This window comes from Nuphar pumila, chromosome 4, assembly GCF_984573655.1.
Source record: "Nuphar pumila chromosome 4, dmNupPumi1.hap1.1, whole genome shotgun sequence".
Classification (NCBI taxonomy): Eukaryota; Viridiplantae; Streptophyta; class Magnoliopsida; order Nymphaeales; family Nymphaeaceae; genus Nuphar; species Nuphar pumila.
Window position 1 is genome coordinate 22,830,293 of NC_143252.1, and position 23,230 is coordinate 22,853,522.

Consider the following 23,230-nt stretch of genomic DNA (forward strand, 5'->3'; position numbering starts at 1 on the left):
CAACATTGTTTATAAACTATGCAAGAATTCTTGCATGATTACTCTCCCAATCTTCTACTTTAGATTGGTAATCACAAATGCCTTTAGCACAATCATCTCGATCAAGAGATTTAACTTCATCTCCTACCTTCTTGGTAAACACAAGTTGAGGCTCAGGAATAGTGCCCATTACGTATCCCCAATGTTTTTTTCCTTTAAGATTGTTCTCCATAGTGGAAGCCAACATCATGTAGTTTATTCCATTAAGTTTGAAGGAGAGATCTTGTATTCATGCTCCATTTTGAAGGAGAGAAGAAAGATGATAGATGTAGAAGAACACGTGATGAACACATGAACACTTTGATGGTCACCTCTACAAGTCCAAGAGCACTATGGCTCTAATACCTTGTAATGAAATATACGGAAATACAAAACAAAGTGCGCAAACACTACTATAAGCCCAATATAGGACAACACAACAGCGCACTAAGGAACTACACAAGCACAAATTGCATACACAAGACTTCAAAGTGTCAAAAAGATCAATACAACAACATAAAAAATATATCTTTATTCCACAGAAAATGCTTAAGAAAAGCATTAAGAAATAGGGACAAGAAGTCCCCTATTTATAGGATACAAGAGAGAAGGGAGCTCCCAAAATAGAGCTATTGGAAGCATCCAACCATCATATTTATGACCGTTGGGGACTCTTAACAGCTCTTTGGTACAAAGGACCAAAGCGCCTCTTCATAAACAAAAAATGACCGAAAAAAAAATGAAAGAAAAGTACAAAATTGTCCCTAGTGGACAATACTTATTACAATGAGGGAAAAAGATGAAAATGCCCCTGAAGGGCATTACCTATTTCAAAATAGTTTATAACATAATATATATATATATATATGTATGCATACATATATTTTAACATCTTTTACTCCTCAACATCGTGTCTTCTTAGTTCTAATTTATTCTTATGTCGATCCTAGTTATGCAAAGGCAACTTCTAAAGAGGAGTGGCAATGTGCAATGGATGAGGAGCTAGAGGCTCTTGAAAGAATGCATGCTTGGGATCTTGTGCAACTCCCACCAAGAAAAAATGTGGTTGCTTGCAAGTGGGTGTATAAGATAAAGACTATGGCCAATGGATCAATTAAAAGAGAGCTATAAGGCCAGATTAGTTGCCAAGGGATATAGCCAGCAGTTTGGGATTGACTTTGCTAAAATGTTTGCCACAGTTGCTCACATGTCTACCATACAGACATTGCTTGCAGTGACTGTAATAAGGCAATAGAATCTTTGGCAGTTGGATGTAAAGAATGCATTCTTGAATGGTGATTTGGATAAGGTATATATGAAACTCCTTGCATATTGAAGCAAGCTCTATATAGGCTTAAGCAAGCACTTCGTGCTTGGTTTGAGAAGTTCAGCATGGCTATGAAGGATTTGAACAGATTAATCATGACCCTGCTTTGTTTGCATCCTCAAATATTTGCTTTTGTATGTTGATGGTATAATCATCATACGGGACGATGAGCAGTAGATTGTTGATACTAAGAATAGGCTGGCCAACATATTTGAAATGAAGGACCTAGGAAATTTGAAGTACTTCCTGGGATTGAAAGTTGCATACTTAAGGAGATGACTCTATTTGTCACAACACAAGTATGTAATAGATCTTGTGATGAAGGCCTGACTAGCTGATGACTCAAGAAAAGTTACTGCCCCAATGGAGGCAATTGTTAAGTTGAGAGCACCAGATGGTAAGATGCTTGAAGATCTTGGTGTATGGGAAACTTGTGGGTAGTCTAATATACTTGACTATCATTAGATCTGACATCTCATATGCAATTCATGTAGTAAGCCAGTTTATGTGTGCACTTACTTCAGTTCACCTTGTTGCTATACTTAGAATAATTTGGTATATGCAAGATACTATGCAGTTTGGGATGTTCTTTTCGACATCATTGTCTACAAACATTAGAGCCTATTATAATTCAGATTTTGGAGGATCGTCTCTCGACTATCAGATTCTGTATTTTTCTTAGGAGCTCTTTGATATCTTGGAAGAACAAGAAACAAGAGTGAGTTGCCTTGTCCACTGCAGAGGCTGAATATAGAGCTATGACTCAAGTAACTGCAGAGATTATTTTGATTAGATGGCTCTTGGGAAAATTTGGTGTAGTAGTTTCTGAGAGAACATCCTTGTATTGTGACAATATGAGTGCTATACATATTGCTAAGAATCCAAAATTTCATTAAAAGACAAATCACATTGAGATTGATTGTCACTTTACTAGGAACGCCTATAAAGATGAGATCATATTGTTGGAGCATGTGGCCTTAAAAGAGAAAATTGCATATGTGTTTACCAAGAGTTTAGCTCCTCTACACTTTCAGTCATTTCTCTCCAAACTTTGGATGATTTCACTATCATCCTGTAAAGTTTGAGGGGGAGTGTTGAACATTGTAGACTTTGTAATTTGACAGTGTACCATATGTATTTTTAGCAGGGTGCTACCCTCTCTTTGGTTGTACATAAGATTATTTATGAGGGCATTTTGATTAGACTCAACAATGTTTGTCTTCTTGTGTAACCTTGAGGGGTCGACCCTCATAAGAGTATTATATTTTTCTTTCTTGGTAGTGAAGCAAAGTGGTTTTCCTTCTTTAATGTGCCTCTTCGTTTTTGCTTCTTGATCTCTAGGATAACCTAATGCTTGTGTACAGATTCTTCATCTAAAGAAATAACTACATGGTTTCAAGTCGGCTCCTAAATCCTGGTATGACAAATTCAATAGTGTTCTGCTAAGTCTTGGATATAGATCTTGCTATATTGACATTGTTATTTGTGAAGTCTTCTAATGCAGGCAGTCATCCTACTTTTATATGTGGATGACATTATCATAACTGGTATAAACAAATAAAGAGTTCATTATATTCAAAATGTTCTTAAAGAAAATTTTGAAATGACTGATCTTGGTTTTATTAGATAATTTCTTGGAATTGAGGTAGCCCATTCCCGTCGTGGATACTTATATACTAAAATTGAATTTGCAACTAAGGTTATTGTCAAGTCTAGAATTTATGATCAAAAGAGAGTTTATATTCCAAAAGTTATTAATGCCAAAATGAAGATTGATGATGAAACACCTTTGGAGGATCCAATGCCTTATCTCCAGATGATTAAAGCTCTCACATACCTATTAATTACTCGGCCAGACATCTCTCATGCAATTCATATGGCGAGTCATTTCTAACATTTTCGCATCACGGTACATACAAGTATTGTGATGAGGATTGTTAGATATATTTAAAAAATTTGTCTCTAAAGGACTTTTATTATGCTCTTCTTCCTCTAGATTTAATTGCCTATTCTGATTCCAATTGGGAGGAGACCCTAATGATGGTCGCTCAACTACAAGTTTTTGTATAATTTTTTTATGATTATCTCATTTTGTGAAAATGTAAGAAGCAACAAAAGTTGTCATTGTCATCAATTGAAGTTTAATACAAAGCTATGGCTACTGTGACATCAGAGATTGTATGGTTGAGGCAACTAATTGAAGACATGCGGTTGCATTTGATGATGCCTTTAAGATTGTGTTGTGATAAAAAAAATGTTTTCTATATTGCCGACAATCCACATTTCACAAGAAGATGAAGAACGTTGAGATGGATTGTCATTATGTTTGAGAGGAGTATTTGAAGAAGACCATATCTTTTTCCTATTTGACTTCGGAATATTAATTGACGGGCTTTTTTGCCAAGGCATTTTTTTCCTTGTTTTTATTTTCTTCTCGACAAACTTTTGGGGATATCACTATAAGTTTGACGGGGGACTGTTAAGATATGTTATATATGTAAACATATACACACCTCGCTTTCATTTCCTCCTTGACAATTTTTTTGTGATATCACTGAGGGAGACTGTTATATGTTATATATATATATATATATATATATATATATATATATATATATATCAAGAGAGAGATAGAGAGTATGTTTGTGTACTATACACATGTATGTATATATGTATTATAGATTGTATTTAGATTCTTCTTGTAAAATATTTTTTTGTATTATTATTTTTGTATTTGTCTTCCCATTTGGGGCAGTTTGGTCATTAGGACCAAACTAGCCGTAAGGAGGTCCCAATGGCTAGTAGGGCTCTTCTCCTTTGTATATATATGGAACCTATGTCCCTCGTGATGTTATGCATTTGCCTAGTGCATTTCAATATTAATAAAATTATATTTTTATCTTGAGTGTGTGCCTTAGTACATTTGTGCTATTGCCCTTAGTGGCTTTGTGCCTTTTTAACTCTTGTGGGTTGCTTTGTTATACACTATATTATTTTCATTCATCTTTTCTTGAAAATCCAAGTCGTGTGAACCAAGAATAAGTTTTATCATTTGTTGAACTGAATCTTATCTAATGTTTGACCTGAGTATACACTGAATTAGTATGGTGAAATGGCATGGGTTTACTGCATGTTATTGAAAAAAAAAATCTTTTCGGCTTAGTGTATGCATATCAATGCAGAAGCTTCCATTTTTTTTTCACTCTATTCTAATATTGTTCACATGTTTATTTGAAAATAAATAATTAGAATAATGTTTTTTTATTTGATAATCCAAATTTTCACATATATTTGGTTCACTTCAGCACGTATCCATTGTATGTAGGGTTAAAGTATGCTGGCTCAAGAAATGCAGAAGTGCAAGAGCTCTTGTATGGCCATGCTATCTACTTTCTGAATGAGGTTTGATTTTAGGCAATTAATTGGGGCATTTATTGTGATATGGTAACCAATGAGCATAAGTTTTACTTTATCCATTATCTGCAGATTAAGCTGGTGTCAGGATCAAATAGAAATACCTATCCTACAGGGCTGATCCAACATGTGGATCGTGGGACACTAGAAACATGCCTTCATATTATTGTTCTATCTCTTTCAGTGGTTTGTAGCACTTCTTTTTTTAGTATTGAAAATACCCTTTTGTTTCTCTACTGGTGTTTGTATTTGATATATTCAAGTTCTTTGGTAGAGTTTCACTTGCACTAGCTTAGCCTACAAGTTTTATGTTTAAATGGCTTGCCACATTTATTTTTATTTGAAGTTTGAGAAGAAATATGGTATTTAAGGACCAAAGGCATATCTTACGGTTGATGAATTTTTTCTTTTTTCTTTTTTCTTTTTTCTTTTTTCTTTTCCTCTCCTGCCACTAGTCATTGTTTTCTTTTCTTGTTTCAACTCCTCGCAATGCACAAACTCAACCATGTAGGATAAATATGTGATACATCTCTCGCATAGGTTGGGGTGCAGGTGGATGGGTTATGACATGTAAACTTCTAAACATATGGGTATGGAGGTATGGTAATATGTGTACATTTTTTTTTTCAAGAAAAAGATTGTATATATGCATATATGTATGCACATATCCATGTAGTTATGTGTGTGTATGATAGAATACAATAATGGATGAAAACTGCTTGGAAATATGTAATTTTGATGTTCCACATAGAAAAGTCCAGTCCATCAAAATTATGGAAACAACAAGTGTGATCCCAAATCCTCGTCCCAGTGAGTATGAAGAGTGGGTCCGAAATCTGGAGGAAGAATTGAGAAATGTGACTCGGCAAATTAAGAATGTCAAGAGAGAAAGATGGCCCTATGAGATCCTTGACTTTATCATGGGCCAAGATAACAAGCCTTTGGCGATCGCCCCTCAGAAGTTCGTAAAGTTCAATGGGACAGGGAATCCTAAAACCCACATCGCTCTATTCTTGGATACCTGCTCGAACTGTCTCAAGAATGATCGTGCTCTAATTCGATGGTTCCCAAGAAGCCTCGAAGGGGAGGCCCTAATTGACAGGAAATTAGAGAGAGAGAAGGGGATAATGCAGAGAAATAAGGAAAGAGAAAGAAATGAGGAAGAAAGAAGATGTGACGAATAAGAGAGTGAGAGTCCCACCATCGACCCCTCAAACTCCTTTTCATTAAGCCCTCTAAAGTTAGGTACAAAGACATGTATGCCCTCTCCACAAAATACAAAAGACACATGTATGCATGGGTATGGAAATGACTTAGATAAGTTAACTATTGTGGACCATATTGGACTCCTCTTTAACACCTATGTAGTCCAAAATGTCGACTAGTCAGCCTAGGCATAAGTAAAACGCCTAGGCTTTGCAATTCTTAGGTGTCTACCTTTAAGGTACAAGTTTTGCCGACTAGGGTGCCTAGTCAGCGATTAAGCTGCTCTGCCTAGGCATGAGGGCAGTTTAGTCATTTATTATTATTATTATATATATATATATATATTTTCTTTTATCTTTCCGTATATATATAATTATAGATATGTGTGTGTGTTTTTATGTGATTTATTTTGTGAAATGATGAAAACATGCTTAGTGAATTTTATATATATATATAATGTATATATGTGTGTGTGTCTTACTTTGCTTTTGGGATTTTTTCTGTGAAACGTCAAAAGCATGCACAATTTCAATTATGTTTTTTTTATGTGTATGTGTTACTTTGCTTCTGATGATTTTTTCTTTAAAAGCCTCTAAGCATGATTGGTATTATGGATTATGTAATATGTTATTTATATATGTATGTGTTATTGTGCATTTGTGAAAGGCTGAAAGCATATTTTGTTGATTATACTGAATATGTTATGGATACTTGAGTATATGTATAACAATATATTTTTGTCAAAGAATGTGTAATTTTGTACTTTGTGTGGCGAAAACATCTTATTACTAAAAGAATTAAACATGTTTTATGTATATTTTTATACTTTTTATATTTTAATTGGGGTACCTGCGAGTTTGACTAGTCCTGCCTAGTCCTTGACTAGGCTTTTTAAGGGTCTATCAACTAAGCATCACTTAGCACTTTTGACTACATAGTTTAATATTCCCTTCAAGTTGGGGGAGAATATATCTATCATCCCCAACTTGTTGGTCATCCCTACATGTTTGGCTTTACGAACTGCCTTAGCGAGTACAGCAGCCAATTGACTCTGAGTCTTCATATTGGTAACCTAAAAAATTTGGTCTTCAAATTTCTCCCGAATAAAATGACAATCCACCCCCAATGTGCTTTGTCCTTTCGTGATAAACTTGATTGGTGGCTATATGTATACAACAACAACAACAACAACAACTACGCCTTCATCCCAAAACAATTGGGGTCAGCGATATGAACCAAAAAAGAAATTCATTTTGGGTCTTCCACATGAATCCTTTTCCTCCAATCATTTCTATCCAACGCCATGTCCTCGGTGAGGTTCAAAGCATTCATATCCTTTCCTATCATCTCCATCCAAGTCTTCCTAGGCCTACCCCGACCTCTTTTAACTAATATATTTTCCCATTTCTCCAACCTTCTAACTGGAGCATCATTAGGCCTTCGCCGAATATGTCCAAACCACCGTAAACGATTCTCTCGCATCTTATTTTCAATGGGTGCAACACCTACCTTCTTACGTATCTCTTCGTTCCGAATCTTATCTTTTATTGTATTTCCACACATCCATCTAAGCATCCGCATCTCAGCTACACTCATTTTTTGAATATGATGTCTCTTGACAGCCCAACATTCCGTACCATATAGTAAAGCGGGTCTAATAGTCGTCCTATAAAACTTTCCCTTCAACCGCAATGGCATTCTACGATCGCACAGCACTCCAGTAGCACTTTTCCATTTCATCCACCCAACCTTTATCCTATGATTTACATCTCCATCAATTTCTCCATACTTTTGAATGATGGATCCCAAATATTTGAAATAATCATTCACCGGTATATCTTGCTCACCAAGCTTCACTACACTCCCATCACTACTTCGTTGCTTACTAAACCGACATTCCATATATTCAGTCTTACTCTTACTCAACTTAAAACCTCTAGCTTCCAATGTCTGTCTCCATAATTCTAACTTAGCATTAACCCCAGCTCTAGACTCATCAATCAAAACAATATCATCAGCAAACAACATACACCACGGTACATTTTCTTGAATTGATCTCGTAAGCTCATCCATCACTATCGCAAATAGGAAAGGGCTTAAAGCAGATCCTTGATGTAACCCAACCGTTATCGGGAAATTGGTTGTCACCCCTCCACAAGTGCGGACATTGGTTACTACTCCTTCATACATATCTTTAATTATACTAATGTACTTGAGAGAAACACCTTTCTTCATCATAGTCCACCAAAGAACGTCCCTAGGTACTCTATCGTATGCCTTCTCTAAATCAATAAAAACCATATGCAAATCTTTGTTCCTCTCTCTATATCTTTCAATAAGTTGTCTAAGAAGATGTATAGCTTCCATAGTTGATCTTCCAGGCATAAAACCAAATTGATTCTCCGATATCATGACAACCTTCCTCAACCTAGACTCAATCACCCTCTCCCAAAGTTTCATAGTATGACTCATGAGTTTTATACCACGATAGTTTGTGCAATCTTGTATATCACCCTTATTCTTATATAAAGGCACCAAAGTACTCTTCCTCCACTCATTAGGCATCTTATTTGTTCGCCAAATCAAGTTAAAAAGATTTGTCAACCATTCTAAACCTTTCTCTCCCAAGCATTTCCAAGCCTCGATAGGTATACCATCTGGGCCAACTGCCCTTCTTGATTTCATTTTCTTCAAAGCCTCTGCAATTTCTTTCTTTTGAATCTTGCGCATGAAGTCACGATTTATCTCATGAAAAGGAATGGAGAAGTCTCCAAGATCTTGAGCATGACTATCATTAAATAGCTTATCAAAATAATCTTTCCATCTCTCCTTAATCTCCTCATCTATGACTAAAACCCTTTGCGTTTCATCTTTGATACATCTAACCATACCCAAATCCTTCGATTTCCTATCTCTCATCTTTGCAAGCCTATAAATATCCTTCTCGCCTTCTTTGGTATCCAACTTGTCATAAACCTCCTTATATACCTTAGCCCTCGCGTTTCGAACAACTTTTTTAGCTTCCTTCTTTGCTATCATATACTTCTCCAAATTCTCATTATCACGACTCTTACTTAGATTTCTATAACACTCTCTTTTAACCTTAATAGCTAATTTGACATCCTCGTTCCACCATGATGTATCCTTACCTAGTGGTGCACCGCCTTTAGACTCACCCAATACCTCCTTAGCTACTTTTCTCATACCACCCGCTATCTTATTCCACATTGATTCTGAATCCTCCTCGAGACACCAATCAACTTCCTTAACTACCTGCTCTACAAACATTCCTTGTTTAGCTCCTTTCAGTGCCCACCACTTAATTCTAGGATCTATCCTATGTCTATCCCTTTTGCGGCATTGTCTAATTCTAAGATCTAAAATTAAGACTCTATGTTGTGTAGCTACACTTTCTCCTGGTATAACCTTACAATCGATGCAACAACCCCTATCTCTCTTTCTAAGTAGGAAAAAATCTATCTGACTCGTATTAACCCCACTTTTAAATGTTACTAGGTGAGACTCCCTCTTCCTAAACCAAGTGTTTGCTAAGATCATATCATAGGACAAACAAAAATCTAAAATCCTTTCTCCACTTTCATTTCTTTCTCCTATACCATAGCCTCCATGGATATTCTCAAATCCATCCCTACTAATGCCTACATGTCCATTAAGGTCACCGCCGATGAAAAGCTTTTCTCCATAAGATGTCTCTTGTACTACTCCATCTAAATCTTCCCAAAATTGATGCTTAATGGAATCATCTAAACCTACTTGAGGTGCATAAACACTAATAATATTAATAATATCCGTACCTAATACTAATTTAATAAGTAAAATTCTATCACCCTTCTTACGGACCTCAACTACATTATCTATAAACTGACGACTCATAACAATCCCTACTCCATTCCTATTCCTATTTATTCCTGTATACCAAATCTTATATCCCCAAGGTTCTATCACTTTAGCTTTCTCACCTACCCATTTGGTCTCTTGAAGACATAAAATATCAATCTTTCTCCTACACATAACATCTACTAACTCTACCAACTTACCAGTTAAAGACCCTATGTTCCAAGTGGCTAACCTAATTTTATGGTCTTGGACTAACTTCTTTACCCCCACCCGTCCAACAAAGTGAGGGAACCCTTGCCTATTTGACACCACACCCGGGCGCCGGTGTGACGCGTCGCTTCTGGGCGACGACCTAGCAACCCTTGCACATTTATCACTGCCTCCGGGCCTAGAGAGTACAGCGCGTCGCTCAGTAGGGAACGCCCCAACGAAATTCTCATATTGGTTCATTTTCATAGGATATGACAAAGTTTTTATGCTGGCTGTCACAGGCCTACCGCAACCCTCCTCCTTTATCCGGGCTTGGGACCGGCAGTGTATAACTACACAGGCGGAGTTGGTGGCTATATGTATGGCAGATTTATTATCAAAATACATTTTCATTGGCTGCTTAATATTCATATCGATTTCTTGTAAAATCGAGCTAATCCGGATTCCCTCACAAGTTCCAAGGGCCATAGCTTGATATTCTAACTCTGCACTTGAATGAGATACATCTTGTTTCTTACTTTTTCAAGATACTAGGTTTCCTCTCACGAAAACACGATATTCAGTGATAAATCTTTTGTCATCAACGCAACCTGCCCAATCAGCATCTGTGAAAATTTCCACTCTACAATGATTATGATATGCACAAAGAATGCCTCTTGAAAGATTTACCTTGAGGTATCTCAATACTCTAGTTACTCCCGTCATATGTGACTGACTTGGTGCATGCACGTACCTGCTCATTATCCTCACTGCAAGAGTAAGATCTGGCTTTGTTATGGTGAGATAAATAAACTTTCCCACTAGCTTTTGATATTGAACCTTATCTTCATATAGTTCTTCCTCACTCTTGCATAGCTTATGGTTCACCTCCATAGGAGTTTCCGATGACTTGCATTCTAGCATATCGGTCTCCTTCAATAGATCTAGCACATTGAGAAAAAACAAGCCTTTTGGAGGATCTCAACACCTCTATTCCAAGAAAGTACCTCAATATCTCCAGGTCTTTAATGTCAAAGACTTGTTTCAATTAAATTTTGAGTTTAGAAATTTCCTCTTTATTGTCCCTCGGCACTGTTATATCATCAACATAAATGAGAATGCTCACTCACTCTCCTCTTTTTATAAAGAGAGTATGATTGAAGGTACTTTTCTTATAGCCAAACTTCATAATTACCCTACTAAACCTGCCAAACCATGCACAGGGAGACTATTTTAATCCATAAATAGTCTTCTTTAACTTGCAAATAATATTTTTTCTTGAACTGGGTATAAAGCAGGTGGAGGAGCCATGTATACTTCCTCTTGCAACTCACCATGGATAAAAGCATTTTTTACATATAATTGATACAACGGTCATGATTTGTGGACTGCCATCTAGAATCACTCGTATCAAGTTTATCTTTGCCACATGGGCAAATGTCCCCTAGTAGTCTATCACATAAGTCTGTGCATACCCCTTAGCCACAAGCTGGGCCTTATATCCACCTATTGTCCCATCTGTCTAAACTTGAGTGTAATCATCCTACCACCTTTTTTTCCAGGAAGTGGTGCCACAAGATCCCAGGTCTGATTCTTTTGAAGTGCCTTCATTTCACAAATCATGGCTTCTATCCAATGAGGAATTTTCTTATTCTCTTATGGTGAGACAAGTGGCAATAAAGGTCCTGTAGGATTTGGAAACTTGATGATAAGAAACAAAATTGCTCAAAAGGATATTGAACACGGTTTCTTTTTCCTTTAAGAAGAGCAATAGTCATGTCCAGGTCACTGGGAGTAGGTATGGAAGTATTTAACTCATTTATCTCTATATCACTTGTCACTGGGGGTGTCAACGGTTCGGGGTTGGTTCGGACCCAGGTAAAACCAGATCCAAACCTGATTTGAGATGCTAGTACATGGCCCAAACTCGAGTCCAATCAGACCCACCATAAGAGAAACCATACCTGGATCCTATAAGGATTACATGGACCAGACTCAGACCATATCCGATAAAATAATATTCTTTATCTTTTTTACATTGAAAAATTGCGGATCTTAGTCGGAACTCGGGTCGAGCCAGAGTCTGGTATGAAATTTCACAAATCATACCTGGATCCATATACTAATCCAACCCTTTGGATCCGGCCCAGATTCTAATTGGACCTTATTTATCACCAAGCCCTGACCCTATAGGGTTTGGTACGGGTCGGGTTCGGGTCAAGCCAGACCCATTGACACCCCTACTTGGGACCTCTAAAGCAGGAATTTCTTCAATCGTGGGTTCTGAAGGTAGGATAACATTTCTTTTGACCCTACTATAAGTTTTAGTAATGACAGGTTTTTGGACAGATTGGTCATTTGTAGGAAACTCTGGGAGGGCAAGGTATGACTAAGTTCTCATGTTCCCAATTTACAATGTAACGCCCCAAAATTTCTAACTTGAAAACTTGGATTTTTTTTTTGTAAATGATAAATGATCCTTTAATTCAAATTGATAGCACAACGGAAAATATTTAGGTGCTCTAAGTTACCCAATCTTGGGCGGGTTACAGGCAACCATACAACTGTAACTGTTTGAATCCCAAACTTATTGGATTTGCGTCCAACTCACACACACACACACACACACACCGAGTCTAGCAGAAAAATCTGAATCCAAATATGATTCATGTCAAACTATGATTGGATTAAAATTATTAAATATCAAAGTTCACACTCTCAAAACATTAAAAAAGACCAAGAACTATAAAGAAAGAATGTTGTTTCAGAACTCCATCACGCCATCGCCTGCAGCTCCTAGTCATCTCCTAAAAATGGTAAAATACAAGGGGTCAGACTCATCAAGTCTGGTAGGTTAACCATGACCTACAATAATTGCAGACAACCAAAACATGTGTAACACCATATCATAGCAGATATATGTTTATGCAATGTAACAACCATAGTTAGGATGAGCAATTACTTGTTAAGGATGACACCAATCATTCAACAGAATGTTAATAACATGCAGTATTCTCAAGATGTGCAAATAACCAATTAGAAGTGTTTGCATTAGTAGGACATGTCATGTTTTCAGTTTAGCAAAAAGGAAATCGATTTTTGTATAAGATCTTTGTTTCTCTTTATTACCACTCCCATCGGGTTTGCTTGGGAAATCATCGAGACAGATGAGACCACAAGGGATGTTTATTATGCTATGTATGTTAATTTTTCAAGTGACTTATTGACTCAGATTCCTAAGCGAGCGAAGCTTGTTCAGCTGAACGCCTCGCAAAGGTGACATAAACTAGGATGCATTTAATACTAACTGCAATAGTCTACTTTGGACCATATTTCTAATTTGTTTCTCATTTATTGGTATGTGCACATTTTTCTTGGACATTTTCTGCTCTTATTTCTTAAGTCTAGTTTCTAATTTTAAAATTGCATTGTCTTACATGTTTTCATGTGTTGCCCACCTTGACTTTCATATGTTTCTTCTGCATAGGTTATGGCTGGCTCAGGACATTTGCAGACTTTCAGGCTCCTTAAATACCTACGAGGTCGAAATTCTATGGATGGGCAGACCAATTATGGAATTCAAATGGCTGTAAGTTTTTATTTGTGTTTGGCATTTTTAATTGAAATATACAATTGGATGTGCTTTCCTTGCTTGATGTTCCATTAATTGTTAGTTAAGGAAAGGAATCTTCTAGCATCAACAAGGCCATAGGACCATGGCTGCCACATTGGTAAGCAAAAGCGTGAAGCAAATGACTTTGAATTTTAAGAGGGTTTTGGAAGTGGATAAGCACAAGGAGATTTTAGGAATTTTTTTCTGAAATATAAATAAAATGAAAACGAAAATTTTCGGGATTATTTTGTGTATGAAATATAAGATATTTGGTCAGGTGATCTGAGATATAAAATAAGGCTTGAGTTATTATTGGGAAATGATTGTGTCACGCCCCAAAACTAAGCCCTTAATTAATCCTGTCTTGGGGTGCGACTTTAAACTGCTCATATCTGTCTTCAGGTCTTAAATAACCCGACAAATCTTTACAAAAGAAAATACATGAACATTTACAAAGCGTTTATACAACTCTATCTAATAACTCACCTTTCATTAAATCTCCAATACAAGACAAAATACAACTATGAGATGATTATGATGTCCTCTAAAAGATTAAACTAATAACTCCGCTGAGGTTTATATGCTTGACTTCCTTGTCTATATCCTCTTCAAAATATCATGTGAGTGTCTCTTTGCATTCTTGGTGCTTTTATCAAAATTCTCACTCTGAAAAATAATAATATTTAATGAGCTACATGCTCAGTAAGCAACTAATTATAACTTTAATAATTAGTTGTTTTAGAGGGATTTAAACCAAGGTTATAAGTAGCTTATTGTTACCCGTATCGGTCGGGCCCAAAGTTAGATACATAGCGTATTGTAAAAATCATAATTTTTTAATAAAAAAATTCAAAATTTTTAAAAAAACAAGAAAAAGCAAAAAAATGAGACAAAAAATTTAGAAAAATCATAACGCATGAAACAATGATGAATTGTAAAAAATACAACCATAAAATCACATATGAAACATTTATGTCTCTATGAGCTGCATAAGACATCATCAAACATCAACTAATATAGATAATTGCATTCTCTTAACATTTTATAGTGGGGGGGGGTGTGATCATCGCAAAACTTTTCCTCTTGTGTTTCCTTCTCTTCCTTCTCTTTTCCTTTCTGACCTCTATTTTCCTTTTTTAAAGGGGAAAACAAAAGACAAAAAAAGAAGGGAGAAGAGAAAAGAAAAGAAAGAAGAGAGGAACTCTTTTGCGAAGGTCTCACTTAACCTTAATTTAGAAAATATTTAGAAAAATTACTCGCCTCCGTCTTAAAATATTTGCGGGAAAATGGGGAGACGGGATTCGCTCGTCGGTACGAGGTTCGACCGTTCCTGACGCCTTTACAAGGGGTAATCGAACCAAGGATCGAAATTATGTCTTTTTGCTTTGCCTAAATGTTATCTAAGAATTTATTCTAAATAAAAAAAAATGCACAGAGAATCATGCTTGTACAATGTAAATGCAGAAATGCATGCTTTCGAGAAAAACACTTTTGGAAATCCGAGATTTTCCAAGTGATTCTAAAGTAAATGTGATAATGGAGTGAAGAAATGGTTTTTGAAAGTTGAATCTAACTTAAAACTTGAGATAGATCTGAAAAGATGTTTGAAGTTCCAAGTTTTGAAATAATCAGAGTTTCGGAAAATAAATCTAGAATTGAAAAAGAATGAAGAGAAAGGATAATTTGAAGCTAAGATAGATAAAGTGAAGTTTTAAAAAGTCAAAATGGACTTTGAATTTGAATTTTGAATCTGGATTTCGAAGTGGAGATGGAATTTTGCAACGGAATTGAGTTCCAGATTTAAAGTTCGAAATCAGAATGGAATTTGGATTTTAAGAAATCCAAATGGAATTTGAAAATAGAATTAGATTTAAAATCTAGAATTTGGAGTAGAATTGGTTTTGAAATCTGGAATCCAAGATGGAATTGGATCCAAAGTCTGAGATCCAAGATGGGGTTGGATTCGAAATCTGGAATCCTAAATGATATTTAAGAACATGTTCTTTGCATCAAATGGACTTGAAATATGAAGTTGCCAAAATATTCTTAGAGATTATGTGTTCAATAGTTTTTATTGTCTTGAAGTGTCACTTTCCAACCACTTCAAAATTATTTATGAAACATGTGCTTGTAGTCCGACTGGGGTGTTGTGCGATCGTAGAATGCCATTGCGGTTGAAGAGAAAGTTTTATAGGACAACAATTAGGTCCGCTTTACTATATGGTACGGAATGTTGGGCTGTCAAGAGACATCATATTCAAAAAATGAGTGTAGCTGAGATGCGTATGCTTAGATGGATGTGTGGAAATACAATAAAACATAAGATTCGAAACTAGGAGATACGTAAGAAGGTAGGCGTTGCATCCATTGAAAATAAGATGAGAGAGAATCGTTTACGGTGGTTTGGACATATTCGGCGAAGGCCTAATGATGCTCCAGTTAGAAGGATGGAGAAATGGGAAAATATATTAGTTAAAAGAGGTCGGAGTAGGCCTAAGAAGACTTGGATGGAGATAATAGGAAAGGATATGAATGCTTTGAACCTTACCGAGGACATGGCATTGGATAGAAATGATTGGAGAAGAAGGATTCATGTGGAAGACCCAAAATGATTTTCTTTTTTGGTTCATATCGCCGACCCCAATTGTTTTGGGATGAAGGCGTAGTTGTTGTTGTTGTTGTTGTTGTTGTTGTGCTTGTAGTCCGAACTGTGTCAAGAGTCCTGCATACATTGCATATTTGGTAACTCTATGTTTTAACTGTTCTATGTTGTTTCATTTTGCTGTAATGGTTGGTGTTCTTTCCTTATGATCCGTTGAAATAGCAAGCGACCTTTTCCTGTTGAATTGTTTGTTTCCTATGTAGCTTTAAAACTATTGATGCAAATTTGAATTTTGTTTGTACATAAGCTGCCATGGGTTTCAACTGTTGAATTATTTTTAGATGTCTGGCTAACTCACTAGCTATCTGGGCTCATGCAGTGATTCCAGCACTGTTTCTTCTTAGGAAACTTTTGCTATCCCCTATGAGGAAATTTGTGCAAAGACATTTTCAAATCGTTGTTATGATTTTATATTTTCCCAGATCTTTATATATTTCTTTTTTCAGGTAAGCTTGGCTATTGGATTCTTGTTCCTTGGTGGGGGTATGCACACTTTTTCGACTGGAAACACTGCCATTGCTGCATTGCTGATCACTCTTTATCCACGTTTACCTGCTGGACCACATGACAATCGCTGCCACCTTCAGGTAAGTATTATTGCTGGACTAATTTGAATTTTCCTCAGCTTTTTTTTTTCACTTGACATTTTTGAGCAATTGCATCTTCTAGGCATTCAGGCATTTATACGTTCTAGCAGCAGAACCTCGTCGTGTGCAAACAGTAGATGTTGACACTGGTCTACCAGTCTATGCTCCACTTGAAGTGACAATCAGAGAAACAGAAGATCATGCAGAGACAAGCTTCTGTGAAGTTACCCCTTGCATTCTGCCTGAGCGTTCTCTTGTATGTCCTTGTGTTTTTTATTTTCTGTTTTTCCTTTTCACGTTCTCAATATGGATGTTGGTATGTGGTTGTAGAACCAACCATATTCATGTACCAAGAACTTTGCTTGCAATGTGTCTTGAGAACTTACCTGAAAAATATGGCTAGGTCCTCATGATCATGTTTGGAGCCAAGCAATTGCTTGGTCTCTGCTCTGCAACAATAGTTTTGAATATAAATTGTATATTCTCAAACAACTGCTTAATTGAGTCTATTTTTCATGCAGCTAAAATCTGTTCGTGTTTGTGGACCACGTTATTGGCCCCAAGAGATCAAGCTTCTGCCTGATGGTAGTTGGTGCATTTCTTCGTATTTTTTTCTTTTCTTTTTTCTCCTTGTTTATATTTTAAGATTGACATCCTTTGGTTACTGAAAGCTAAACGTTGGTGGGATACTGAAGAGAGGAATAACCCATTTAATGGTGGCCTAATTTATGTTAAACGAAAAGTTGGAGCTTGTTCATATGTTGATGATCCTATTGGATGCCAGTCTTTGTTGTCAAGGGTGATGCACAAGGTTGCATTCTTAAACTCTCTCTTATCCTTTTATTTATTTTTTGAACTGCCTGATTCTGTTCTTTGGCAGGTTTTTGATACACGAAACCTCAAGATTTCTGGAGTTAAGTGTGACAATGGTCAACCTGGTCCGTTTAAAGTTGATCAGTTGGTCAATACCTTTTCTGCTAATCCAAGCCTAATAGCGTTTTCACAACTTTGTTGTGACAGTTCGTGGAGTAGGCAAGTATTTAGTATATTTTGCATCCAGAAACCAGTTCTTTGTGGTATAATATTAGCTTTTATGAAGTGATTCCTCTGAACTCATTACAATTGTATATGCCAGTGTATCATATTGTTACCCATATCGGTCGGGCCAAAAAAAGAGAAGTGTCGTAGCATATCTTAAAAAATCTTAATTTTTTAATAATTTTTTAATAATTTTTTAATAATTTTTTAATAATTTTTTAATAATTTTTTAATAATTTTTTTAAATTCCAAAAAATCATGAAAAATAAAAAAAAATCTAAAAAAATTATAACACATGAAACAATGATGAATTGCACAAAATACAACCAGAAAATAATATATGAAGCATTTATGTCTCTATGAGTTGCATAAGATATCATCAAACAATGATGAATTGCATAAGATAAAACTATAATATTACATATCAAAACAATTATGTGCTATGTATGCTATGAATGTCATGCATAAAACATCAAACATTAAATAATCAAGATAATATGCTATAAATGGCATGCATGTCTTACAAGAAAAATGCAAACTATGAAATAATATGAATATCAAATAATAAATCTAAGCTGATAAGTCACAATATTCATAATAATGTGTGTTTACTTAAACAAAAAAAAAATCACAATGTTTTTTTAATGCTTAAAATTTTTGCATATCTATTTTTTTTTAATTTCAAACAAAAATGAATTAGATAACGTCAATCATTGAGTATTATCAACATCATCTTTTTTTTGGAAAAAAATCTTTCTAAATCATTCTTAAGCTCTTTAGGGATGACTATGAACTAGCCCCAAGGGGCCTTATATGTTTTTGAAGAAAAAATGGAATTAGTGCATTTAAACTGCATTTATAGCGTATCTTAAGATACGCCCCATTTCAGAGCGTATCGTATGATACAGGGGCATATCGTATGATACATGGGCATATCGTATGATACTGGGGTGTATCGTACGATACAGGGGCATATCGTATTGGAACAACCCATAGATACAATATGTATTGTAGCTTATTATACGATACGATACTTACAACATTGATTTAATCTGAGAAATCCCGTTTTCTATTTTACATGAGTACTTTTTACTTTTGGTTACTATCTATTATCGAACATAGAACAATAAAGAATATGAAAATAATTGGGATAAATAGGATAGGTGTCACAAAGTGGCATGGAATCCAAGACACAAAAAGAAAATAAAAATAATAATTTCATTAAATCAAATGAAATCCAAATGCATTCGGCTAAACCCAACAAACTATACACAGCAAAGAACAAGAACAAGAAATAAAAGATATTCACATAAATTACAAGGCAACCTCACTACAATCATTCATATACACTTGCACCCTTCACTCTTTCAATTTCACAATGAGTCCTTAGCCGCATATAAAAAGGAGTTATGGCTTGTTTGATTGCCTGTTAGACTATCCTAACGGCTAGTAAGGGCCATTGACTTGTCCAACAGCTAGTTGGACCAGCCACAAATTAATAAAAAAAAAGTAAAAAAATACAAAAGATAGAAATACGAAAACAATCCTAATCTATCCTATAAGTATGCAGTACATATACTTCTCCTATCCTAATGGGTGTACATTGTGTATACCTTTACTAGAAATACAAGAATAAATAGGTATACTTCTAGTTATAGTCACCTATATCCTTCAAGATATTTTCTCAGCGACGATTTTTTTGGGAGTGATTTTTAAAAGTTGGGTTTTCTCAAGAAAATCTTGGGAGTTTAAGAAAATGAAAAAATTATAAATAATAATAAGGAAGATAAGAAAATAATAGTCCATTAATTTTCTTGTAAAAATATAAAGAAACAAGTTTTAAAAGGTTTTAAAATATAAAAGGAACACAAAATAGAAAATGTAAGCTTAAAATAAAAGAAAAAGTTTTTTCCCAAAAATATTATGATATTATCTTGTTATTATTGTGATAATATCGTGATATTTTGAAAATATCCTGATATATTGCAGATAATATTGGCTGGCCTTAAATCACCAATATTATTGCGCTATTTTCAAAATATCGGCGATATCGGTGACACTACTTCTGGTATACCTTGAATACAAAGAAATAATTACAAATGGAATAACCATAAGTATACTTAGGTAAAAACAAGAACAACATATACAACAACCATTATTACCCATATCTTAACAATAAGGGCAGTTTAACGCAGAATTTATTTTGAAATATAAATGTTGCTTCGCTAAATCCTACCCAATTGTGCTTGAATAGGACACCTGGATGGTCTATCTAATGGAGGGGTCTTGTGTTTGAATCTTGTTGGTGGCAGCCCCTATGTTGACCACCTAAACTAGAATATATAAATATATATATATATAGAGAGAGAGAGAGAGATGCAAACATGCTAAATGGGGTTCTTTGGATTTTTCGGTGTTTTTCATGATTCCGACAACATAGATGTGTTCAGCATGGTCGATTTACTAGGAATCGATGCCCAAATCATATGTTTGTTATGAGAAAAATGATTTCAAAATTTTACAAAGATTTTGGATCATTGATTTTTCGAATCTTAGACAAACTCACCCATGTCTTGGAATTGAACTCTCCAAGAGCTGGTCCCTATAAAACCAAGTAAATTCTCTTTGGCCTTTATTGACGATACCGATTTCTGTTGTATGCCTGGGTGCACAATTTATGGTCTCTACATGCAGGTCTGATGCTGATTTTCGTGATTTTTGTGCACAAATGTTGTTTGATTGTATGAGCAAGGATAGGCCTGCTCTTCTGCAGGTAATTTCGGGAACAAAGATTATTGTGTTAAATTTTTTTGCAATCTGACTTCAACATCTACTGCGGCAGGTGTATCTTTGCCTATACACAATGATTTTATCATTGTCTGAGCAACTGACAAGCGATAACACGCTCTTTGGTGATACACTGTTTGTCCCCAATCTGAAGGTTCTCCTTTTGCTGTCTTTGCAATTATTCTTTTTGTCTTTGCTGCTTTTTAAATGTTACGGTTGTATTTACCATTTTTTTTTGTGGATCTATTTGTACACCTTTGGAGGATAAAGTAGAAGACTCTTTTGATGTAACACCAAACTTGGTAGGGATTGACATCTAAACGACTAATACATCCAGAAACCAAAATACTTTATCTAAAACAATTGAAGAGAAAGCATAATAGCTTTTATTGGCCTGGTTTAAGTTTCCTTCAACTCCATTGGTCCGTCATTGTAGGCTGTCCAATGACCCAACCAGTTCTTTTATGTGGCTGTCTTGGTTTCCAGCTGGTATCTGTTTAGCTCAATGAGGAGTTCAGACCTAGCACAATGCTCATCTAGCCTGACTTGAGTAGGTTCATTTTGTAAAGAGTGCATATATTCATGTTTTTGGTTTGGGAAAAGGATACACTTGCATGTGTGTGTGCACACACACACACACACACACACACACCAATGCCCCTCTTTTGTCTTCAGGTAGTATAGATTTTTGCTCACCAATGCCCTTTTTTAGTCTTTAAGTAGCAGTATAGATTATGGTGAATAGCGTGTTCTTTTTTTCCCTAATCAGTTAATGCAAAATTTTCTGATGGTTTCAGCACTTCTCGAAAAAGCAAAATCCCATAATGCAAGGTTTCTTAATCAAAAGCTTAATGGTCAATAAATTGGTTGTGCAGGTTGCATTAGCTTATAATGAGGCTCTTGTAAACGGAAGATTCAATAGTTCAAGTGGTATAATTCAATCTACCTTTTTAGCCTCTCTCGGAAGACGGGCTGAAGATATTTTGGGCAGCTGGAGTGGAGCTAAAGGTCATTTGCTCAAATATTTAATTGAGAGCAAGTGGCCTTTTGAGGATATAGCTGGGGACCTGAGATCATCCTTGCTTTTATCGTGTTATCTTCAGTGGTTTGACATTCCTCCTTCTTGGGTTGTGAACTTAGCAGTATCAAGGATCAAAACCAAGGCTTTGAGATCTTCAGTTATCTTTCTGCATTTGTTGCTTCCCACCACCCATATCAGCGCACTTTCTGTGATTGACAAGTTACTTTTGCTCCCAACATTCTAAACAGATCGTGAAGCTTTTGTGTGTATATTGATATTTTGCCTCATTAAGTTATTTATTGGTACTCCTTAACAGATATGGTTGATAAAAAGGGTTCAGCATCTTCTGGGTTACCATTTATTTTTCTTATTTGTTCATAATTCTGCAACACTTTTGGGAGCTTGAAAGTAAACAAAAGAATGGAATTTTTGAGCTTTTAGGGCTCACTTTTGTGCTTGACATTCAAATATTTACTATATGACATTGCATTTTTTTTTGTATTTTCTGACTTTGATTTCTTTGTTCCTGGTAAATTAGCTTGCTGATATAATCACATTTTTTATTATTCCATTAGGAGAAGACCGTTCCCTTTTCTTCTTTTTTTGATAGGCTACTGTTGCTTTATGTTTTACTGCAGCTCAGGATCTGTAATGAAACTCTAATAGCCTGCTTGTTTCTTGGTAAAACTACTCATTTTTTGTATGGGAGTGGTTCTCTTGCCATCGCTGAAACACACCCATAATTCTTACTAAAGTGGGGTATATATAAGGTTTATATTTATTAGACTCAATCTAACCTTGTAGATGCGTTCTGCATGCTTGATTTAGTGGGAAAAGACTCTTGGATCATGTTTTTTCAATAAAAAAGTTTTTTTTTACTTGGAAAAATTGATACGTTTACCAGCATCTATCGAAGTTGTACTCAGCATGCTCGATTTAGCGGAAAATGACTCTTGGATCATGTTTTTTTCGATAAACTCTTTTTATACGAAAAAATTGATGCATTTATAACCATCCATTTTTTGCATCGCCAAAATAACCTGTATATAGGTTGGATTTTGGGGATTCAAAAGTTGGTTCCCATCAAAAACAGCATATAGATCATGTCCCTAGGGTCATTTGGACCAAAAAATAAGAAAAGAAACCAAATTTGCTAAGTTATTTGCACATACTAACAATTGTAAACCCACATACACTTATAAAAAATGACTTTCCCTAAAATCATAATTTGCTAAAATTTGTCTGAATACCAAAATTGCAAATAGTCAACTTTATTAAGACCTTTTTATCCTTCTCATATGTTAAACTCATGAAGTTTGCCCAATATATTCCAAACTCTCACTTAAAATGTGGTTCACACATTTTTTTCAAACTTCAAAAATGTGCAAAACATTATGTTATTTATGTGGTTTCTGTTAAATTGAAAAATCATACATAGTTTAGTAAAATTATAGATTTTGTACCAAAGGTGTGAGAAATAGTGTGAACCTCCTTTTTCTTTTTTTAACCC

At 35.4% G+C, this 23,230-nt stretch overlaps 1 protein-coding gene across 2 annotated transcripts in view; it reads left to right on the forward strand.

The window, feature by feature from the left end:
• Window positions 1-22,074, forward strand: part of EMB2771 (E3 ubiquitin ligase) — a 164,509-nt gene extending 142,435 nt beyond the window's left edge. For both annotated transcript variants that reach the window (XM_090002699.1, XM_090002700.1), the window contains 11 exons: window positions 4,671-4,747; window positions 4,832-4,945; window positions 13,500-13,601; window positions 16,734-16,874; window positions 16,957-17,130; window positions 17,396-17,459; window positions 17,546-17,685; window positions 17,755-17,906; window positions 20,607-20,685; window positions 20,755-20,853; window positions 21,575-22,074. In XM_090002699.1, the coding sequence (XP_089858825.1) occupies window positions 4,671-4,747; window positions 4,832-4,945; window positions 13,500-13,601; window positions 16,734-16,874; window positions 16,957-17,130; window positions 17,396-17,459; window positions 17,546-17,685; window positions 17,755-17,906; window positions 20,607-20,685; window positions 20,755-20,853; window positions 21,575-21,964 (1,532 nt within the window). In that variant the 3' untranslated portion in view covers window positions 21,965-22,074. The remainder of the gene's footprint in view (window positions 1-4,670; window positions 4,748-4,831; window positions 4,946-13,499; window positions 13,602-16,733; window positions 16,875-16,956; window positions 17,131-17,395; window positions 17,460-17,545; window positions 17,686-17,754; window positions 17,907-20,606; window positions 20,686-20,754; window positions 20,854-21,574) is intronic.
• Window positions 22,075-23,230: the final 1,156 nt, after the last annotated feature.